The following is an 18,093-nucleotide window of genomic DNA, read 5'->3' as shown; positions in this document are numbered from 1 at the left end:
GGATGTAAAGACATACAGTATATCACAAAAGTGAGTACACCCCTCACATTTTTGTAAATATTTGAGTATATCTTTTCATGTGACAACACTGAAGAAATGACACTTTGCTACAATGTAAAGTAGTGAGTGTACAGCTTGTATAACAGTGTAAATTTGCTGTCCCCTCAAAATAACTCAACACACAGCCATTAATGTCTAAACCGCTGGCAACAAAAGAGAGTACACCTCTAAGTGAAAATGTCCAAATTGGGCCCAAAGTGTCAATATTTTGTGTGGCCACCATTTTCCAGCACTGCCTTAACCCTCTTGGGCATGGAGTTCACCAGAGCTTCACAGGTTGCCACTGGAGTCCTCTTACACTCCTCCATGACGACATCACAGAGCTGGTGGATGTTAGAGACCTTGCACTCCTCTACCTTCCGTTTGAAGATGCCCCACAGATGCTCAATAGGGTTTAGGTCTGGAGACATGCTTGGCCAGTCCATCACCTTTACCCTCAGCGTCTTTAGCAAGGCAGTGGTCGTCTTGGAGGTGTGTTTGGGGTCGTTATCATGTTGGAATACTGCCCTGCGGCCCAGTCTCCGAAGGGAGGGGATCATGCTCTGCTTCAGTATGTCACAGTACATGTTGGCATTCATGGTTCCCTCAATGAACTGTAGCTCCCCAGTGCCGGCAGCACTCATGCAGCCCCAGACCATGACACTCCCACCACCATGCTTGACTGTAGGCAAGACACACTTGTCTCTGTAGTCCTCACCTGGTTGCCGCCACACACGCTTGACACCATCTGAACCAAATAAGTTCATCTTGCTCTCATCAGACCACAGGACATGGTTCCAGTAATCCATGTCCTTAGTCTGCTTGTCTTCAGCAAACTGTTTGCGGGCTTTCTTGTGCATCATCATCTTTAGAAGAGGCTTCCTTCTGGGATGACAGCCATGCAGACCAATTTGATGCAGTGTACGGCGTATGGTCTGAGCACTGACAGGCTGACCCCCCACCCCTTCAACCTCTGCAGCAATGCTGGCAGCACTCATACGTCTATTTCCCAAAGACAACCTCTGGATACGACGCTGAGCACGTGCACTCAACTTCGTTGGTCGACCATGGCGAGGCCTGTTCTGAGTGGAACCTGTCCAGTTAAACCGCTGTATGGTCTTGGCCACCGTGCTGCAGCTCAGTGTCAGGGTCTTGGCAGTCTTCTTATAGCCCAGGCCATCTTTATATAGAGCAACAATTATTTTTTTCAGATCCAATGTTGAACTTCCAGTGACCAGTCAGTATGAGGGAGTGTGAGAGCGATGACACCAAATTTAACACACCTGCTCCCCATTGACACCTGAGACCTTGTAACACTAACGAGTCACATGACACCGGGGAGGGAAAATGGCTAAATTGGGCCCAATTTGGACATTTTCACTTAGAGGTGTACTCACTTTTGTTGCCAGCGGTTTAGACATTAATGGCTGTGTGTTGAGTTATTTTGAGGGGACAGCAAATTTACACTGTTATACAAGCTGTACACTCATTACTTTACATTGTAGCAAAGTGTCATTTCTTCAGTGTTGTCACATGAAAATATATACTCAAATATTTACAAAGATGTGAGGGGTGTACTCACTTTTGTGATATACTGCACATGCACACATTGTGAGTGTGCATGCATGCAGCACACACACACACACACACACACACACACACACACATTAACCAGAAGAAGCGAGGGCATACCCTCTGTGTGGTATTTGAAGCTCTTCAGCTCTTCATCACCCCTGTGACCATTTCTGTAATGACTCTTGTTTCCCTCTAGGTGGCGGCAGAGTGGACTTTGAGGACTTTGTGGAGCTGATGGGTCCTAAAATGTTGGCAGAGACAGCAGACATGATTGGAGTGAAGGAGCTCAGGGATGCTTTCAAAGAAGTACGGAGAGACAACTTTAATCTTATTATATCTGTTTACACAAATTAAATAAGTTATTTTCTCTTAACCTGCTCTTTCTATCCATTTAATCTCTCCTCCCCCCTCCCTTTCTACCACTCTCTCTCCCTCACCTCACTGTACTTCCTCCTGTCCTCCTCCTCCCCGTCTGTCTTCTTCTCCAGTTTGACTCTAACGGGGACGGTCAGATAAGCCTGGCTGAACTGAAGGAGGCCATGAAAAAGCTGGTGGGGGAGCAGCTCAACCAACCAGAGATCGACGAGATCCTCCGAGATGTCGACCTCAACGGGGATGGCTTGCTCGACTTTGAGGGTGAGGGGAGATAGGGGGATGAGGGGGAGAAGGTGAGGGGAGAGTGGGACAGTTTGGTGGACTATGAGGGGAATGGGAGAGAGGGGGAGTAGGAGGGGGAGAGAGGAGAAAGAGGGAAGAGAAAAGGAGACAATTTGGTGAACTTGAAAGGGGAGAGAGGGTGAGTGAGGAGGGGAGAAAGGGGGAGGGAAGGGAGCGGGAGGAAAGGGTGTGGAGAGGAGTAGAAAGAAACTAAGAGAAAGAAGGAGAGAGGGGATTAGGGGAGAACTAATGGATCAGAGAGGAAATGTGACATGAGATATGATGAAGGTTGCTCTCTGCTACAATACTATGTTCACTCTGTTTCACCATACTAAACTCACAATGTTGTGACAACAATGCTCACCATGTTGTCACTATTCTATTACTCACCATGGTGTCACTATTCTATTACTCACCATGTTGTCACTGTACTAATACTCACCATGTTGTCACTATTCTTTTACTCACCATGTTGTCACTATACTCATACTCAACGTGTTGTCACTATACTTATACTCATTGTTGTCACTATACTCATACTCATTGTTGTCACTATTCTATTACTCACCATGTTGTCACTATTCTATTACTCACCATGTTGTCACTATACTAATACTCACCATGTTGTCACCAAACTCACCATGTTGTCACTATACTAAAACGCACAATGTTGTCACCAAACTCACCATGTTGTCACTATGCTAATACTCGGTGTTGTCACTATACTCATGCTCACCATTTTGTCACTATACTATTACTCACCATGTTGTCACTATACTATTACTCACCATTTTGTCACTATACTAATACTCACTGTGTTGACACTATATTATTACTCACTGTGTTGTCACTATATTATTACTCACTGTGTTGTCACTATAATACTCACTGTGTTGTCACTATAATACTCACTGTGTTGTCACTATATTATTACTCACTGTGTTGTCACTATACTATTACTCACTGTGTTGTCACTATACTATTACTCACTGTGTTGTCACTATACTATTACTCACTGTGTTGTCACTATAATACTCAACATGTTGTCACTATAATACGCACCATGTTGTCACTATAATACGCACCATGTTGTCACTATAATACGCACCATGTTGTCACTATATTATTACTCGCCGTGTTGTCACTATAATACTCACTGTGTTGTCACTATACTATTACTCACTGTGTTGTCACTATACTACTCACTGTGTTGTCACTATAATACTCACTGTGTTGTCACTATATTATTACTCACTGTGTTGTCACTATATTATTACTCACTGTGTTGTCACTATATTATTACTCACCGTGTTGTCACTATAATACTCACTGTGTTGTCACTATATTATTACTCACTGTGTTGTCACTATATTATTACTCACTGTGTTGTCACTATATTATTACTCACTGTGTTGTCACTATATTATTACTCACCGTGTTGTCACTATAATACTCACTGTGTTGTCACTATACTATTACTCACTGTGTTGTCACTATATTATTACTCACCATGTTGTCACTATATTATTACTTACCGTGTTGTCACTATATTATTACTCACCGTGTTGTCACTATAATACTCACCATGTTGTCACTATAATACTCACCGTGTTGTCACTATATTATTACTCACTGTGTTGTCACTATACTATTACTCACTGTGTTGTCACTATACTATTACTCACTGTGTTGTCACTATACATTTACTCACCGTGTTGTCACTATACTATTACTCACCGTGTTGTCACTATACTATTACTCACTGTGTTGTCACTATATTATTACTCACTGTGTTGTCACTATATTATTACTCACTGTGTTGTCACTATATTATTACTCACTATGTTGCCACTATAATACTCACTGTGTTGTCACTATATTATTACTCACTGTGTTGTCACTATAATACTCACCATGTTGTCACTATAATACTCACCATGTTGTCACTATAATACTCACCATGTTGTCACTATAATACTCACCATGTTGTCACTATAATACTCACCATGTTGTCACTATATTATTACTCAGTGTTGTCACTATAATACTCACTGTGTTGTCACTATAATACTCACTGTGTTGTCACTATACTATTACTCAGTGTGTTGTCACTATATTATTACTCACTGTGTTGCCACTATAATACTCACTGTGTTGTCACTATATTATTACTCACCATGTTGTCACTATAATACTCACTGTGTTGTCACTATACTAATACTCACCATGTTGTCACTATATTATTACTCACCATGTTGTCACTATAATACTCACCGTGTTGTCACTATAATACTCACCATGTTGTCACTATATTATTACTCACTGTGTTGTCACTATAATACTCACCGTGTTGTCACTATAATACTCACCATGTTGTCACTATATTATTACTCACTGTGTTGTCACTATATTATTACTCACTGTGTTGTCACTATACTATTACTCACCGTGTTGTCACTATATTATTACTCACTGTGTTGTCACTATACTACTCACTGTGTTGTCACTATATTATTACTCACCATGTTGTCACTATAATACTCACCATGTTGTCACTATATTATTACTTACCGTGTTGTCACTATATTATTACTCACCATGTTGTCACTATAATACTCACTGTGTTGTCACTATAATACTCACCATGTTGTCAGTATAATACTCACCATGTTGTCACTATAATACTCACCATGTTGTCACTATAATACTCACCATGTTGTCACTATAATACTCACCATGTTGTCACTATAATACTCACCATGTTGTCACTATATTATTACTCACTGTGTTGTCACTATACTATTACTCACTGTGTTGTCACTATAATACTCACCGTGTTGTCACTATACTATTACTCACTGTGTTGTCACTATACTATTACTCACTGTGTTGTCACTATACTATTACTCACTGTGTTGTCACTATACATTTACTCACCGTGTTGTCACTATACTATTACTCACCGTGTTGTCACTATACTATTACTCACTGTGTTGTCACTATATTATTACTCACTGTGTTGTTACTATATTATTACTCACTGTGTTGTCACTATAATACTCACCATGTTGTCACTATAACACGCACCGTGTTGTCACTATAATACTCACCATGTTGTCACTATATTATTACTCACTGTGTTGTCACTATATTATTACTCACTATGTTGCCACTATAATACTCACCATGTTGTCACTATAATACTCACCATGTTGTCACTATAATACTCACCATGTTGTCACTATAATACTCACCATGTTGTCACTAATACTCACCATGTTGTCACTATATTATTACTCACTGTGTTGTCACTATACTATTACTCACTGTGTTGTCACTATATTATTACTCACTGTGTTGTCACTATAATACTCACCATGCTGTCACTATATTATTACTCACTGTGTTGTCACTATAATACTCACTGTGTTGTCACTATATTATTACTCACTGTGTTGTCACTATAATACTCACTATGTTGTCACTATAATATTACTCACCATGTTGTCACTATAATACTCACCATGTTGTCACTATATTATTACTCAGTGTTGTCACTATAATACTCACTGTGTTGTCACTATATTATTACTCACCATGTTGTCACTATAATACTCACTGTGTTGTCACTATACTATTACTCACTGTGTTGTCACTATACTAATACTCACCATGTTGTCACTATATTATTACTCACCATGTTGTCACTATAATACTCACCGTGTTGTCACTATAATACTCACCATGTTGTCACTATATTATTACTCACTGTGTTGTCACTATACTATTACTCACTGTGTTGTCACTATACTATTACTCACTGTGTTGTCACTATAATACTCACCATGCTGTCACTATATTATTACTCACTGTGTTGTCACTATAATACTCACTGTGTTGTCACTATACTATTACTCACCGTGTTGTCACTATATTATTACTCACTGTGTTGTCACTATAATACTCACTATGTTGTCACTATAATATTACTCACTGTGTTGTCACTATATTATTACTCACCGTGTTGCCACTATAATACTCACCATGTTGTCACTATATTATTACTCACTGTGTTGTCACTATAATAATCACTGTGTTGTCACTATAATACTCACCATGTTGTCACTATACTATTACTCACTGTGTTGTCACTATATTATTACTCACCGTGTTGCCACTATAATACTCACCATGTTGTCACTATAATACTCACTGTGTTGTCACTATAATACTCACCATGTTGTCACTATATTATTACTCACTGTGTTGTCACTATAATACTCACCATGTTGTCACTATATTATTACTCACTGTGTTGTCACTATAATACTCACTGTGTTGTCACTATACTAATACTCACCATGTTGTCACTATACTCATACTCACCATGTTGGCACTATAATACTCACCATGTTGTCACTATAATACTCACCGTGTTGTCACTATAATACTCACCGTGTTGTCACTATATTATTACTCACGGTGTTGTTACTATAATACTCACTGTTTTGTCACTATAATAATCACTGTGTTGTCACTATATTATTACTCACTGTGTTGTCACTATACTCATACTCAGTGTTGTCACTATACTAATAAAACCTTAGATCATAGTTTGTGTTCTCTCTCCAGAGTTTGTCAGGATGTCTTTCTGATACCATACTAATAGTCATATTTTGTGTTCTTTCTACAGAGTTTGTCAGGATGATGTCTCGCTGATTCTCCTGGCCAGAAGACCACGTTGACATGACTTTAAGAGATTAGTAAACAACATAACCTCCTCTGTTAGATGTTATGGTCCAATCCTCAGTATGTTGTTGTACATGTACAGTATTATTGATGTACAAATATTTCATGTTGTTAGGGTATTTGTTAGTACTTATTTTCATTGCTATAGCAACAATCCCTAATAATACAGTATGTATTTTTTTGTTATATAACTAATATTACAATAATACTTTTATTTGTAAAGTGCTTTTCATGCATTATGTTTAAAGTGCTACACTATGTTATCAGTTAACAAACATGGATTTATTGATAGATTATACATCATGTTTTATTAAAGAGGAGAGTAATGGTCTGATTATATAATACTGATGTTGACATTATCAGTAGAATTAGAATAAATGTTCATTCAAATCGTTTAATTTATTTAATTTGTTTTCTTTCAAATGAACTTGGTGACCATTTTTTTATTTTTTATTTAATGACAAATGTTGAACCATACATCCTTGTTAGTTTGATGTTTAGTAGAGTAATCATATAATTTGTTTTTTCTACAATAAAAGAAAGCTGAGATTGTATGTACTGTATATACTTAATATGACTTAATAAGACATTCTTCACATTTGACAAATCTGAGACAAATAACATAAACAAGAGAATAATTCAGTTGTTACATGATGGAAATGAATAGTAGCCCTCAATACAATGTAACTACCTACAGTAGCCCTCAATTCAATGTAACTACCTACAGTAGCCCTCAATACAATGTAACTACCTACAGTAGCCCTCAATACAATGTAACTACCTACAGTAGCCCTCAATACAATGTAACTACCTACAGTAGCCCTCAATATAATGTAACTACCTACAGTATCCCTCAATACAATGTAACTACAGTAGCCCTCAATACAATGTAACTACAGTAGCCCTCAATACAATGTACCTACAGTAGCCCTCAATACAATGTAACTACAGTAGCCCTCAATATAATGTAACTACAGTATCCTCAATACAATGTAACTACAGTAGCCCTCAATATAATGTACCTACAGTAGCCCTCAATACAATGTACCTACAGTAGCCCTCAATACAATGTACCTACAGTAGCCCTCAATACAATGTAACTACAGTAGCCCTCAATACAATGTAACTACAGTAGCCCTCAATACAATGTACCTACAGTAGCCCTCAATACAATGTAACTACAGTAGCCCTCAATACAATGTAACTACAGTAGCCCTCAATACAATGTACCTACAGTAGCCCTCAATACAATGTAACTACAGTAGCCCTCAATACAATGTAACTACAGTAGCCCTCAATACAATGTAACTACAGTAGCCCTCAATACAATGTAACTACAGTAGCCCTCAATATAATGTAACTACAGTAGCCCTCAATACAATGTACCTACAGTAGCCCTCAATACAATGTAACTACAGTAGCCCTCAATACAATGTAACTACAGTATCCCTCAATACAATGTAACTACAGTAGCCCTCAATACAATGTAACTACAGTAGCCCTCAATACAATGTACCTACAGTAGCCCTCAATACAATGTAACTACAGTAGCCCTCAATATAATGTAACTACAGTAGCCCTCAATACAATGTGGACTAGAATGCTCTCTTCCAAAACTAAACAAAAATAAAAAATCATTGTTTCATAATATGAAAGCCTTTCACAATGTACAGTACATTATGTATGCATCTGTTTAAGAGGATTTGTGTAATGGTGTAAAACATAGAATTACATATAAAGTCACATGGGTGTAAATCTCTAATGGACAATATTTACAATAACAGTATGTACAGTCTGCACTGATCTATGGATCCCTTTAGTCCATCACTGAAAAGAAAATGAATGATATACAAGATAAAACTAAATGAAACCAAAGATAAACAATATCAAAGCTCAAACAATCAAAAGTTACCTTTCTTTCATAATTAGTTATGCTTCTTGTTGTCATACCCTGACCATAGTTTGCTTTGTATGTTTATGTTTTGTTTGGTCAGGGTGTGATCTGAGTGGGCATTCTATGTTGTGTGTCTAGTTTGTCTATTTCTGTGTTTGGCCTGATATGGTTCTCAATCAGAGGCAGGTGTTAGTCATTGTCTCTGATTGGGAACCATATTTAGGTAGCCTGTTTGGTGTTGGGGTTTGTGGGTGATTGTTCCTGTCTCTGTGTTTGCACCAGATAGGGCTGTTCTGGTTTTTCACATTTCTTGGTTTTGTTAGTTTATTCATGTAGAGTTTCTTTATTAAAGAACCATGAATAATAACCACGCTGCATTTTGGTCCGCCTCTCCTCCTACACAAGAAAACCGTTACACTTGTGTACTGTTTTTAATTATGTTTATCACAATGAACATAGTCTTCATTCAATTCTAATCAAGATGTTTATACAAATCGTGTAAATGTATTTGTTGAACCAAGTAATTTTTCAGACAACAATTCCAATATAATTGTATAACTATAAAACGATGTATCATTGTTTTTCAAAGCTTTACAGTAGTTTCTGGTGTACAGTATTTTTCAGTAAAATCTGGAGGCAATGTATTAACAATACACTGTTTGACTTCGGGCCTTGATAAACCCAAATTCAATAAAACATCATTCACAAAACAAAATCTGCATAATTTCTGGGCATACTGCTCACTGAATGTGTACACAATATATATTCTATGACAATGCATCCTTAACAATCGAATGTTATTAAATAAAATGAAAATACAAATAACCAGAATTTAATATTTAAGACAGTAAAAACAAAAAACATATAAAGTTGTATGTATAGTTATTTCTTTTCAAAACTTTACAGTCGTTTCTGGTTTTAACATTGTCACACCCCAGGTGTCGCTTATTTTCCCAGTGTATTTATCCCTGTGTTTCCTGTCTCTCTGTGCCAGTTCGTCTTGTATGTCTTTCAAGTCAACCAGCGTGTTTTCCCCCACTCCTGCTTCTATTCTCTTTTTGCTAGTCCTCCCGGTTTTGACCCTTGCCTGTTTTCTGGACTCCGTACCCACCTGTCTGACCATACTGCCTGCTCTGACCTCGAGCCTGCCTGCCACTCTTTACCTCCTGGACTCTGAACTGGTTTAGAGCTTTGCCTGTCCACGACCATTCTCTTGCCTACCCCTTTTGGATTGATTAATGAATATCAAAGACTCAAACCGTCTGCCTCCCGCCTTGTGCCCTTATAAACATTTGCAAACAATGTCTAAAAATTGTATTCGCCCCAAAAAATATACATAATTTTTCTCTGGAGATGCAACTCATGGGAGGTGTGTGGAAATAGAATATGTCATCCTTTACAATAAACAATGTACTTTAAATTATTTTGAAAATAATACAAATGAATCATACAAACCCTAGAAAATGAATGTTTTCACAAACAACAAAATATGCAGGAGTGATGGATTCCCAAATGGACGAGGGATACTTTTTCCAACGTAATCATTCTCATAATACACAGATCATCGACTTCAACCATTGCATCATAAAAAGTTAATTAGAAAATGTATCAACCTACATAATCTCATCCCAAACTCCTATTCATCATTGAGTCCTTGTAACCTCCAACAAGTTCTGTATCAAAAATTCCATCTTGAAGGCAGATGTTTCGCAATGAATATCATGTTCCGGTATGGCAATAGTATGATATGCAGCAAAGCTATTCAACATATCCAGTCATCCATGACATACCTAAACTCAGCAAAAAAAATAAATGTCCCCTTTTCAGGACCCTGTCTTTCAAAGATCATTCGTAAAAAATCAAAAAACTTCACAGATCTTCATTGTAAAAGGGTTTAAACACTTAGTACACTGAAGAGGCCCTTCTGCGTGAACGTGCCTTTAGCATGCTGCAAGGAGGCATGAGGACTGCAGATGAGGCCATGGTAATAAATTGCAATGTCGTACTGTGAGACGCCTAAGACAGCACTACAGGGAGACAGGACAGACAGCTGATTGTCCTTGCAGTGGCAGACCACGTGTAACAACACCTGCACAGGATCGGTATATCTGAACATCACACCTGCGGGACAGGTACAGGATGGCAACAACACCTGCCCGAGTTACACCAAGAAAGCACAATCCCTCCATCAGTGCTCAGACTGTCCGCAATAGGGTGAGAGAGGCTGGACTGAGGGCTTGTTGGCCTGTTGTAACGCAGGTCCTCACCAGACATCACCGGCAACAACGTTGCCTATGGGCACAAACCCACCGTCGCTGGACCAGACAGGACTGGCAAAAAGTGCTCTTCACTGACGAGTCGCAGTTGTCTCACCAGGGGTGATGGTCGGATTCGCGTTTATCATTGAAGAAATTAGTGTTACACTGGAACCTGTTGGATTGAAGGGTGAAGGCTAGTGCCATTCCCCCCAGAAATGTCCAGGAACTTGCAGGTGCCTTGTTGGAAGAGTGGGGTAACATCTCACAGCAAAAACAGGCAAATCTAGTGCAGTCCATGAGGAGGAGATGCACTGCAGTACTTAATGCAGTTGGTGGCCACACCAGATACTGACAGTCACTGTTACTTTTGACCCCCCTTTGTTCAGGGACACATTATTCCATTTCTGTTAGTCACATATCTGTGGAACTTGTTCAGTTTGTCTCAGTTGTTGAATCTTATGTTCATATAAATATTTACACGTTAAGTTTGCTGAAAATAAACGCAATTGACAGTGGGAGGATGTTTCTTTTTTTTGCTGAGTTTATATGTGTCTGTCCTATGTCTATGCTTTGCAATTTTTGTTTTCTTAATTTTTTATGTATAGGCCAAGCCACAGGAACAACAGAATTGATTACCCATATGAACTTTGACCACCCGTAGGACTTTTCTCAATGAAGAAAACCTTGAACATACGAGCTCTCATGAACGCTCTTCATCAAAGCACTAATCAAGCCATGTCAAAGTCATGTCTGGAAGTGAGATGTGAGCAGAAGTAATATACATTTTCCTTCCTTCCTTATAGCACCTTTTCTACTCAAGAGAGGAGTTGGTAACACTTAACATCAGGGTCTCATATTGTTTCATGTTCGTGGGTGGAAATTTCAATAAATCTTCTTTCAAACTCTCTTTATGCTGTAGCTAAATTATAAACATTTACATAAATTCCAGTGGAGCCACACCAGACTGTGCTGCTTTTCCTAGGATGTTTTTCCTAGGATGACTTATGATCCCCTGTGATTTGGTGTTAAATGTCTCTTCCAAGCTGTCCTTAGCCTGTTTCATTGTGATGGAACTCCAGTCTCCTGGCAAATCAGCTGGCAAGGCATAATGCATCCCTGCATACTCCTCATTGTACTTCACAATGAGGAACTTCCAGTAGTCTGCGGCGGTCTGAGTGACGTCTGGCTTGATATTCCAGTCTCTGAAAAATTTCTGATATTTCTTATATGAACAGAATTTCCCTTTTGTCTCGACACTGCAGAACTGATTTTTGTTGTTAATGAGACATGAGCATATGTCTGTGCTAAGTTTATCGGAGTCACTCCATTTATACCCTCCAAGTCCATCTGGTCGATGAATCGAAGCAGAGTGCATTGAATGATCCATCATATCTTCATCACAGTGGGCCTTGCAGAATGGACACTGTCTCCCACAGCCCCACATTTTTTTTAAAAGCTTTTCCTGAGGAGGGTCAGGTAGACTGGACAATGTCTTGAACACATCTTGATCTTTGTGAAATTCATCACTGAGACGGTTCTCCATCTCCTCTACAGATGATAACAGCATGTCAGAAAACTCCTTGGTCTTTAAATTCCCTTCTTTGGTCTTGGAAGTCATCCCAGTTGTATCAGTATGAATAACCAGCAAGCTAGACAATTCTGAGCGTAAATCCTGTGTGAATTGGTCCAAATTCAGGTCACCCTCACCATTTTCATCTGGTCTGTCAGAGCCAGTTTGCAGGGATTTCTCAACAGCCTTCTTTATCTGTCTACTGATTGTCTTTAAGTGTTGGACCTCCATGTTAGTAATGATGCTGATGTCCTTTTCATCCATGCTTCTATTTGAAAGGTATCTAAGTATGTAAGTCAAAATAAACTCAAATACAAATCCCTCATAGTAGTCTGTGTACTTCACAAATGTCTGGAAATCTCCACATAATAGGCATTTTAGCATGGAACACTGGAAAGAACTCCTTGTGCTGAAAACATCACCACAGTTTGAAAGTAATTCATCATATATATCTTGTCCAAGGGATTTGGTTATGTACTCCTTCACTGCAGGTTCAAGACAGAGTTTGGTGAACTCTTCAGCCTTCCTTTTGCACTGGTCTCTATTGTAGAATAGGTCCTTGAAGTCAGCCAAGTACTGTGGTTTCAGTTTCTCCAGGCTTTGTCGGGGATCATTGTCTTTGATGAAAGAATCGTGCATTTTCTGGAACTCTCTTGCTGCATGCCCACAAATGTGTATCTTGAGAGATGCACACAATTCTGGACTGAAATGCAATTCATGATCTCGTTTAAGGTTCTCCTCAATCAATTCTAGAAGTTCTGTGATGTATGTGCTATGGTAGTCTGTCTTTGCATTCACCTTCTTCATCACAAACCGTCTACTGTGGTCTATGATGCCGTGGGCTCTCATTTGAGTTTTGCGCTCTAATGCTATTTGAGATTGATATGCACTCTTGTCTAGTCTCTTCTTCAATCCCTTCATGAACTTCTTCACCATGTTGTGTCCACTTTTTACTTGAAATTCTTCAAGTCCACATTTCTCAAGAGGGCCTGCTATTGCTAACATTTCCAGAACTGTATTGCATCCATTTTCTAGATTCTGATACAGTTGCTGATGGACACTTGAGGCAATATTTTGTTTCTCTAGACCCTTGAATGACAGCTCCCCAATGGTTTTATTCCACATCTTATCAAATTCTTCCTCAAGTTGTTGGTTTTGCAATGGATTATCAAATCCATTAAAGTTTTCAACAAGGTCAGAGACTTTCTTGTCAAGAGTATTTCTATTATTTTTCTTAATCTCGTCTACCTGGATTGTGCATTTTTTTATGTCCACCGCAATCTGTAGTTTTTTTCTGACAACACTATCAGTCACATTTTTGTGACTCTTTGCTTTTATGATAAAATCACTCCTATACTTCTCGACCAGATCCACATTCCCTTCTTCTCTATTGTAATAGGAAGTCACATTGTTGAGAATTTTTTTCCCCTCTCTATCTAGCTCATCCCTAGCCTCACTCTTCAAACTGTTTAAAAGGTCATCCAGGCCAGACTCCTGTTCAGACCCTTTTATGCCGTAGTTTGCCACCCTGGTTTCTGCTTTGATCAGCCAGGTGTGCATGTGCTTTTGGAAGGCTCTGTCCCATCGATCAAACTCCACACACAGCTTGGTATATGCCTCAGCCACAATGCTGTTGCGGAAACTAAAGATGAAGTTCTCAAATTTAATTGACGTCCATAAACGTATGATCTCATACTGTAACGCTGGGATTGTTTGTGCGTTTACGGCTTCCTCCTTTTTGAACGCATTAATCAACTTCTTCTTGAAATTGGCCACAGCTTCACTGTATCCCTCATTGACAGGTGCCATGGGTGGACTGCCATGCCAGAGACCTGGGATGTAACATGTGTCCTCAAAACTATAGTCTATGATGTCAGTAAACTTAATGTCGTCACCTGTATTTTCCATCCTGCTTGCTACAATTGTCATCTCATTCAGCTGCTCAAGAAGGAGCTTCCTGTCCCAAATGTTTTTGTCATGAGCAGATATATCTGCAACATTCTGATGCACAAACTGACACCTGGGCTTCTTCCCTAATTCTTTCATCCTGAGGAAAGCATGGGCTACAATCTGCATTGTGTCTTTCATATCTGTGGTGTTCTCCATAGCAATATTCACAATAGAGATGTCACTCAGTCCTACCAAAAGTGTGGCTAGTTCATTATCATGCTGATAATTGCCAGTAAGGTGGGTAGATTGAAGTCCCTTTAGCCCCTCTGTGTCAATAACCATGATGAAGTCACATTTTAGTTCATCCCTGAATTCCTCTTTGACTTTGATAAGCTGCATGAAGGCCCCTCTGGTGCATCTTCCACTGCTGACAGCAAACTGGACTCCAAACATGGTGTTGAGGAGAGTGGACTTCCCTGTGCTTTGGACCCCTAAAACAGAAACCACCCGGATCTTACTGTTTGACATAGTCAAAGAGTGGAGCTCCTGCAGAACATCTGATATCCACATCATTGGGATGTTTGATGCATCACCATCCATCAGCTCCAGTGGAAACCCATCCAACATTAACTGGGCACAGATTCCTGGCAGTCCTTGAACATACTTTTGAGTCTCACTGCTTTCAGAGGACATGGTTGCCTCGTACATCTGTCCAACTTCCCTTAAGAAATGTTCAGTTCCTAAGGAACTGTTTGAGATCTGTTTGTCTAAATCGGCAATGAGGTCTTTCTTGTCTGGGGAAATCTGACACAGTTCTTTATATTTTTCTCTGTGACAGGACAGATGTGTTCTTGAAAGGTTGTCCAGATTGAGCTTCATCCACTTTAGGAAATAGGAGCGCTCTTCTTTGGAAGTCCTCAAACCTTCCACAAAATGTTTCATACTGTCACTAATGCCAAAAGACAGCTGCTTCTTCCTGAGTTCATATTTCTCTTGCTTGAGTTCACTCTTGTAAATTTCAATGTCCTTATCACCTGCTTTTTTCAGTTTGACCTCCTCTTTCTCCAGTGCAGTCAGACTTTTCCATGTCTCTCCCTGTAACGGTAGCTGGCTGTCCTTATAGCTTGGTATGCAAGAGATTTGATCTGTAATTAAAGCTGCCCTTTTCTTGGCTTTCAGACAGATTTCATCATCTTCATCCACAGGGATACCCAACTCATGCGCAACAACACGCATATCCTCCACTTTAGTTTTGTGTGGGTTTGCCTGCATGACGTCTGTGACTGTAGACCGGAGCTTCTTCACAAGCTGTGCGTTGTTCATTTGCCTGTCTTTCCTTATTATGCCATCAGAGTGTTTCTCAAATGTTGCTGCATCATAGCTCTTAGCCTCAGAGTTGCAGACAATGAACAGTCGATCTTTCATCTTCTGGATGTTCAGAATACTGCTGTCAGAGCCCAAATCATCACAGAACACAAACACTGCTGCTGACGTCTCGCAGAGGAAAGAGAACTGGGTCTGAAAATCCTGGATATCACCACGAAGATTAGCTACAGCCACAGGTTCAGTGAAGACGTCAATGTTTGGGTTGCCACTGGGCAGGTACCAGCTGATTTCCACTAACCCATCAGAAATAGTTCTTGGAATGTTGCCAGCTGGCATGTTACTGTGAACAAAGGTGTTGTAATTCTGCTGAGAACAGCTTAGAACATCATTCAAAAGCTGAGACTTTGATAATGTGCTGTTGCCCAGTCTAACAAATGACACCATAGGGAGTTCAGTAAGCACAATACTGTTCTCAACATACCCTTTCTGGTCTTTCATTGAATGAGGCCTGTACTTCTTCACTATGTCCCTCATGGCCCACAGCATCAATGTGCTTTGTTCTGTCTCACAGTTTGGCAGCAGGAGAGGCACAGCAAACTGACACATGGACATTTTCAGGGCAATATCCTGCTGCAGGAAACTATCTGAACACAGAAACAGGGCTGTTATGAGGTCTAGAGGGTTTATAAGATCTTCATCATCAGACTGCACATCCCTTGCTGACACATTCACCCTCATCAATTCTTTCAGAAAACACAATGGTAGGGACTGTAGAGTTGGAGCATGGTTGTCCTCCAACATCTGGCCATCGACTGCTAGCATGGTATTCAACGACAGTTTCTCTTTGAAATACTGTTTCAGTCCAACTTTCTGCATATACATTTCCAGACTGAGCTCTGCAAAAACAAAGGAAACAAAAGAAAAGTCCAGAGTTTACCACTGAGGTTGAGGCCAGGATTCACTCCAATGCAGATTAACGACATGAACACAGTGATAGACTTTTAATGGCAATTTTACTGACGTTTGCTGAGATCCCATTCACGGTTAATGCCCCAGATTTTTGCTAAAGTTGAAACCCCCTTAACAAGTTAATCACAGTGCACATATAGTTTATCTGCGATTGTTTGAATCCCAGAGCTGATAGTAAGAGTGTCATTCCACAAATAGCCTTTTTATTTCCCCCAGACATTGTGCGTGTACATTTTAATAACACTAAATTTAACAGTTGATTCACATACTGAACATCTAAACTAAACCATGTTTAAAACCATGTTTAGTTTTAGTTGTATCAAAAATATTTCTATTTAGTTTTAGTGTTAAGAACAGAAACCATGCAAGGCTAGGAGCCATTTGAGTTGTATAGTTATGTGGGTGTAATTTGGCATATCACTTTTTATATTTAAATTTTATTTAGCTAGGAGAGTCAGTTAAGAAAAATTCTTGTTTACAATAACGTCCTCCTACACCGGCCAAACAGGGACGACGCTGGGCCAATTGTGCGCCGCCCTATGGGACTCTCAATCATGGCCGGTTGTGATACAGCCTGGATTAGAATGCCTCTAGCACTGAGATGCAGTGCCTAAACCACTGCTCCACTCGAGATGGGGGCAGTAATACATAATGTGATGGGTCAGGTTAGATTTAAAATCACAAAGTAAATCTCAATGTGACTTGGATTTAAAAGGAATAGCGCCAAGACTAAAAAAAATTGTGGAATGAAACTCACCCATGTTTACACAAACCCTATGCTTTTTCACCTCAGTAGCACATGTTCTGTGCATATGTTTCTTTACCTCTACTTTACGCATACATTTTATGGTCCCTCTCCCCACTTGGCACAGATGTCAGTTCAACATCTTACAATGTCTAGTTTTGATATACGTTTGGTTGAGTTGTCAATTAACATCAATTCAACGTGAAATGTCAGAGGAAGGCCCTAAAAATTGTCAAAGACTCCAGCCACCCTAATCATAGACTGTTCTCTCTGTTACGGCAGGGCAAGCGGTACCGGAGCGGCAAGTCTAGGTCCAAGAGGCTTCTAAACAGCTTCTACCCCCAAGCCATAAGACTCCTGAACAGCTAATCAAATGGCTGCCCAGACTATTTGCATTGCCCCCACCCACCCCCACCCACCC

At 39.6% G+C, this 18,093-nt stretch overlaps 2 protein-coding genes across 2 annotated transcripts; one reads left to right on the top strand and one right to left on the bottom strand.

Annotated features, from left to right (window-relative positions):
- Positions 1 to 1,702: 1,702 nt before the first annotated feature.
- Positions 1,703 to 8,014, top strand: LOC121845015 (calcium-binding protein 2-like). The gene is made up of 3 exons (XM_042315699.1): positions 1,703 to 1,920; positions 2,103 to 2,250; positions 6,965 to 8,014. Exons 1-3 carry the CDS (start codon positions 1,849 to 1,851, stop codon positions 6,988 to 6,990), a joined length of 246 nt encoding a protein of 81 aa, XP_042171633.1. The 5' UTR covers positions 1,703 to 1,848; the 3' UTR covers positions 6,991 to 8,014.
- Positions 8,015 to 11,969: 3,955 nt separating this feature from the next.
- Positions 11,970 to 17,688, bottom strand: LOC121845017 (up-regulator of cell proliferation-like). The gene is made up of 4 exons (XM_042315702.1): positions 17,685 to 17,688; positions 16,473 to 16,602; positions 14,200 to 16,385; positions 11,970 to 11,983 (listed from the first exon to the last, which is right to left on the bottom strand). The coding sequence occupies exons 1-4, from the start codon at positions 17,686 to 17,688 to the stop codon at positions 11,970 to 11,972; spliced, it is 2,334 nt and encodes a 777-aa protein (XP_042171636.1).
- Between the last annotated feature and the right edge of the window lie 405 nt (positions 17,689 to 18,093).

Source organism: Oncorhynchus tshawytscha, unplaced genomic scaffold, assembly GCF_018296145.1.
Source record: "Oncorhynchus tshawytscha isolate Ot180627B unplaced genomic scaffold, Otsh_v2.0 Un_contig_3536_pilon_pilon, whole genome shotgun sequence".
NCBI lineage: Eukaryota > Metazoa > Chordata > Actinopteri > Salmoniformes > Salmonidae > Oncorhynchus > Oncorhynchus tshawytscha.
Note: the sequence above shows the minus strand (reverse complement) of the source record. Positions and strands in the feature narration are given on the sequence as shown.

What these genes read in the sequence shown, in the direction of transcription:
- LOC121845017 (XM_042315702.1), bottom strand. An exon ending in ATGAGGGACATAGTGAAGAA is followed by an intron (nt 16,386 to 16,472) that starts GTACAGGCCTCA and finishes GTCATTTGTTAG; the next exon opens with ACTGGGCAACAGCACATTAT.
- LOC121845015 (XM_042315699.1), top strand. Translation starts at nt 1,849, where the DNA reads ATGGGTCCTAAAATGTTGGCAGAGACAGCAGACATGATTGGAGTGAAG. An exon ending in TCAGGGATGCTTTCAAAGAA is followed by an intron (nt 1,921 to 2,102) that starts GTACGGAGAGAC and finishes CTTCTTCTCCAG; the next exon opens with TTTGACTCTAACGGGGACGG. An exon ending in TGGCTTGCTCGACTTTGAGG is followed by an intron (nt 2,251 to 6,964) that starts GTGAGGGGAGAT and finishes TTCTTTCTACAG; the next exon opens with AGTTTGTCAGGATGATGTCT.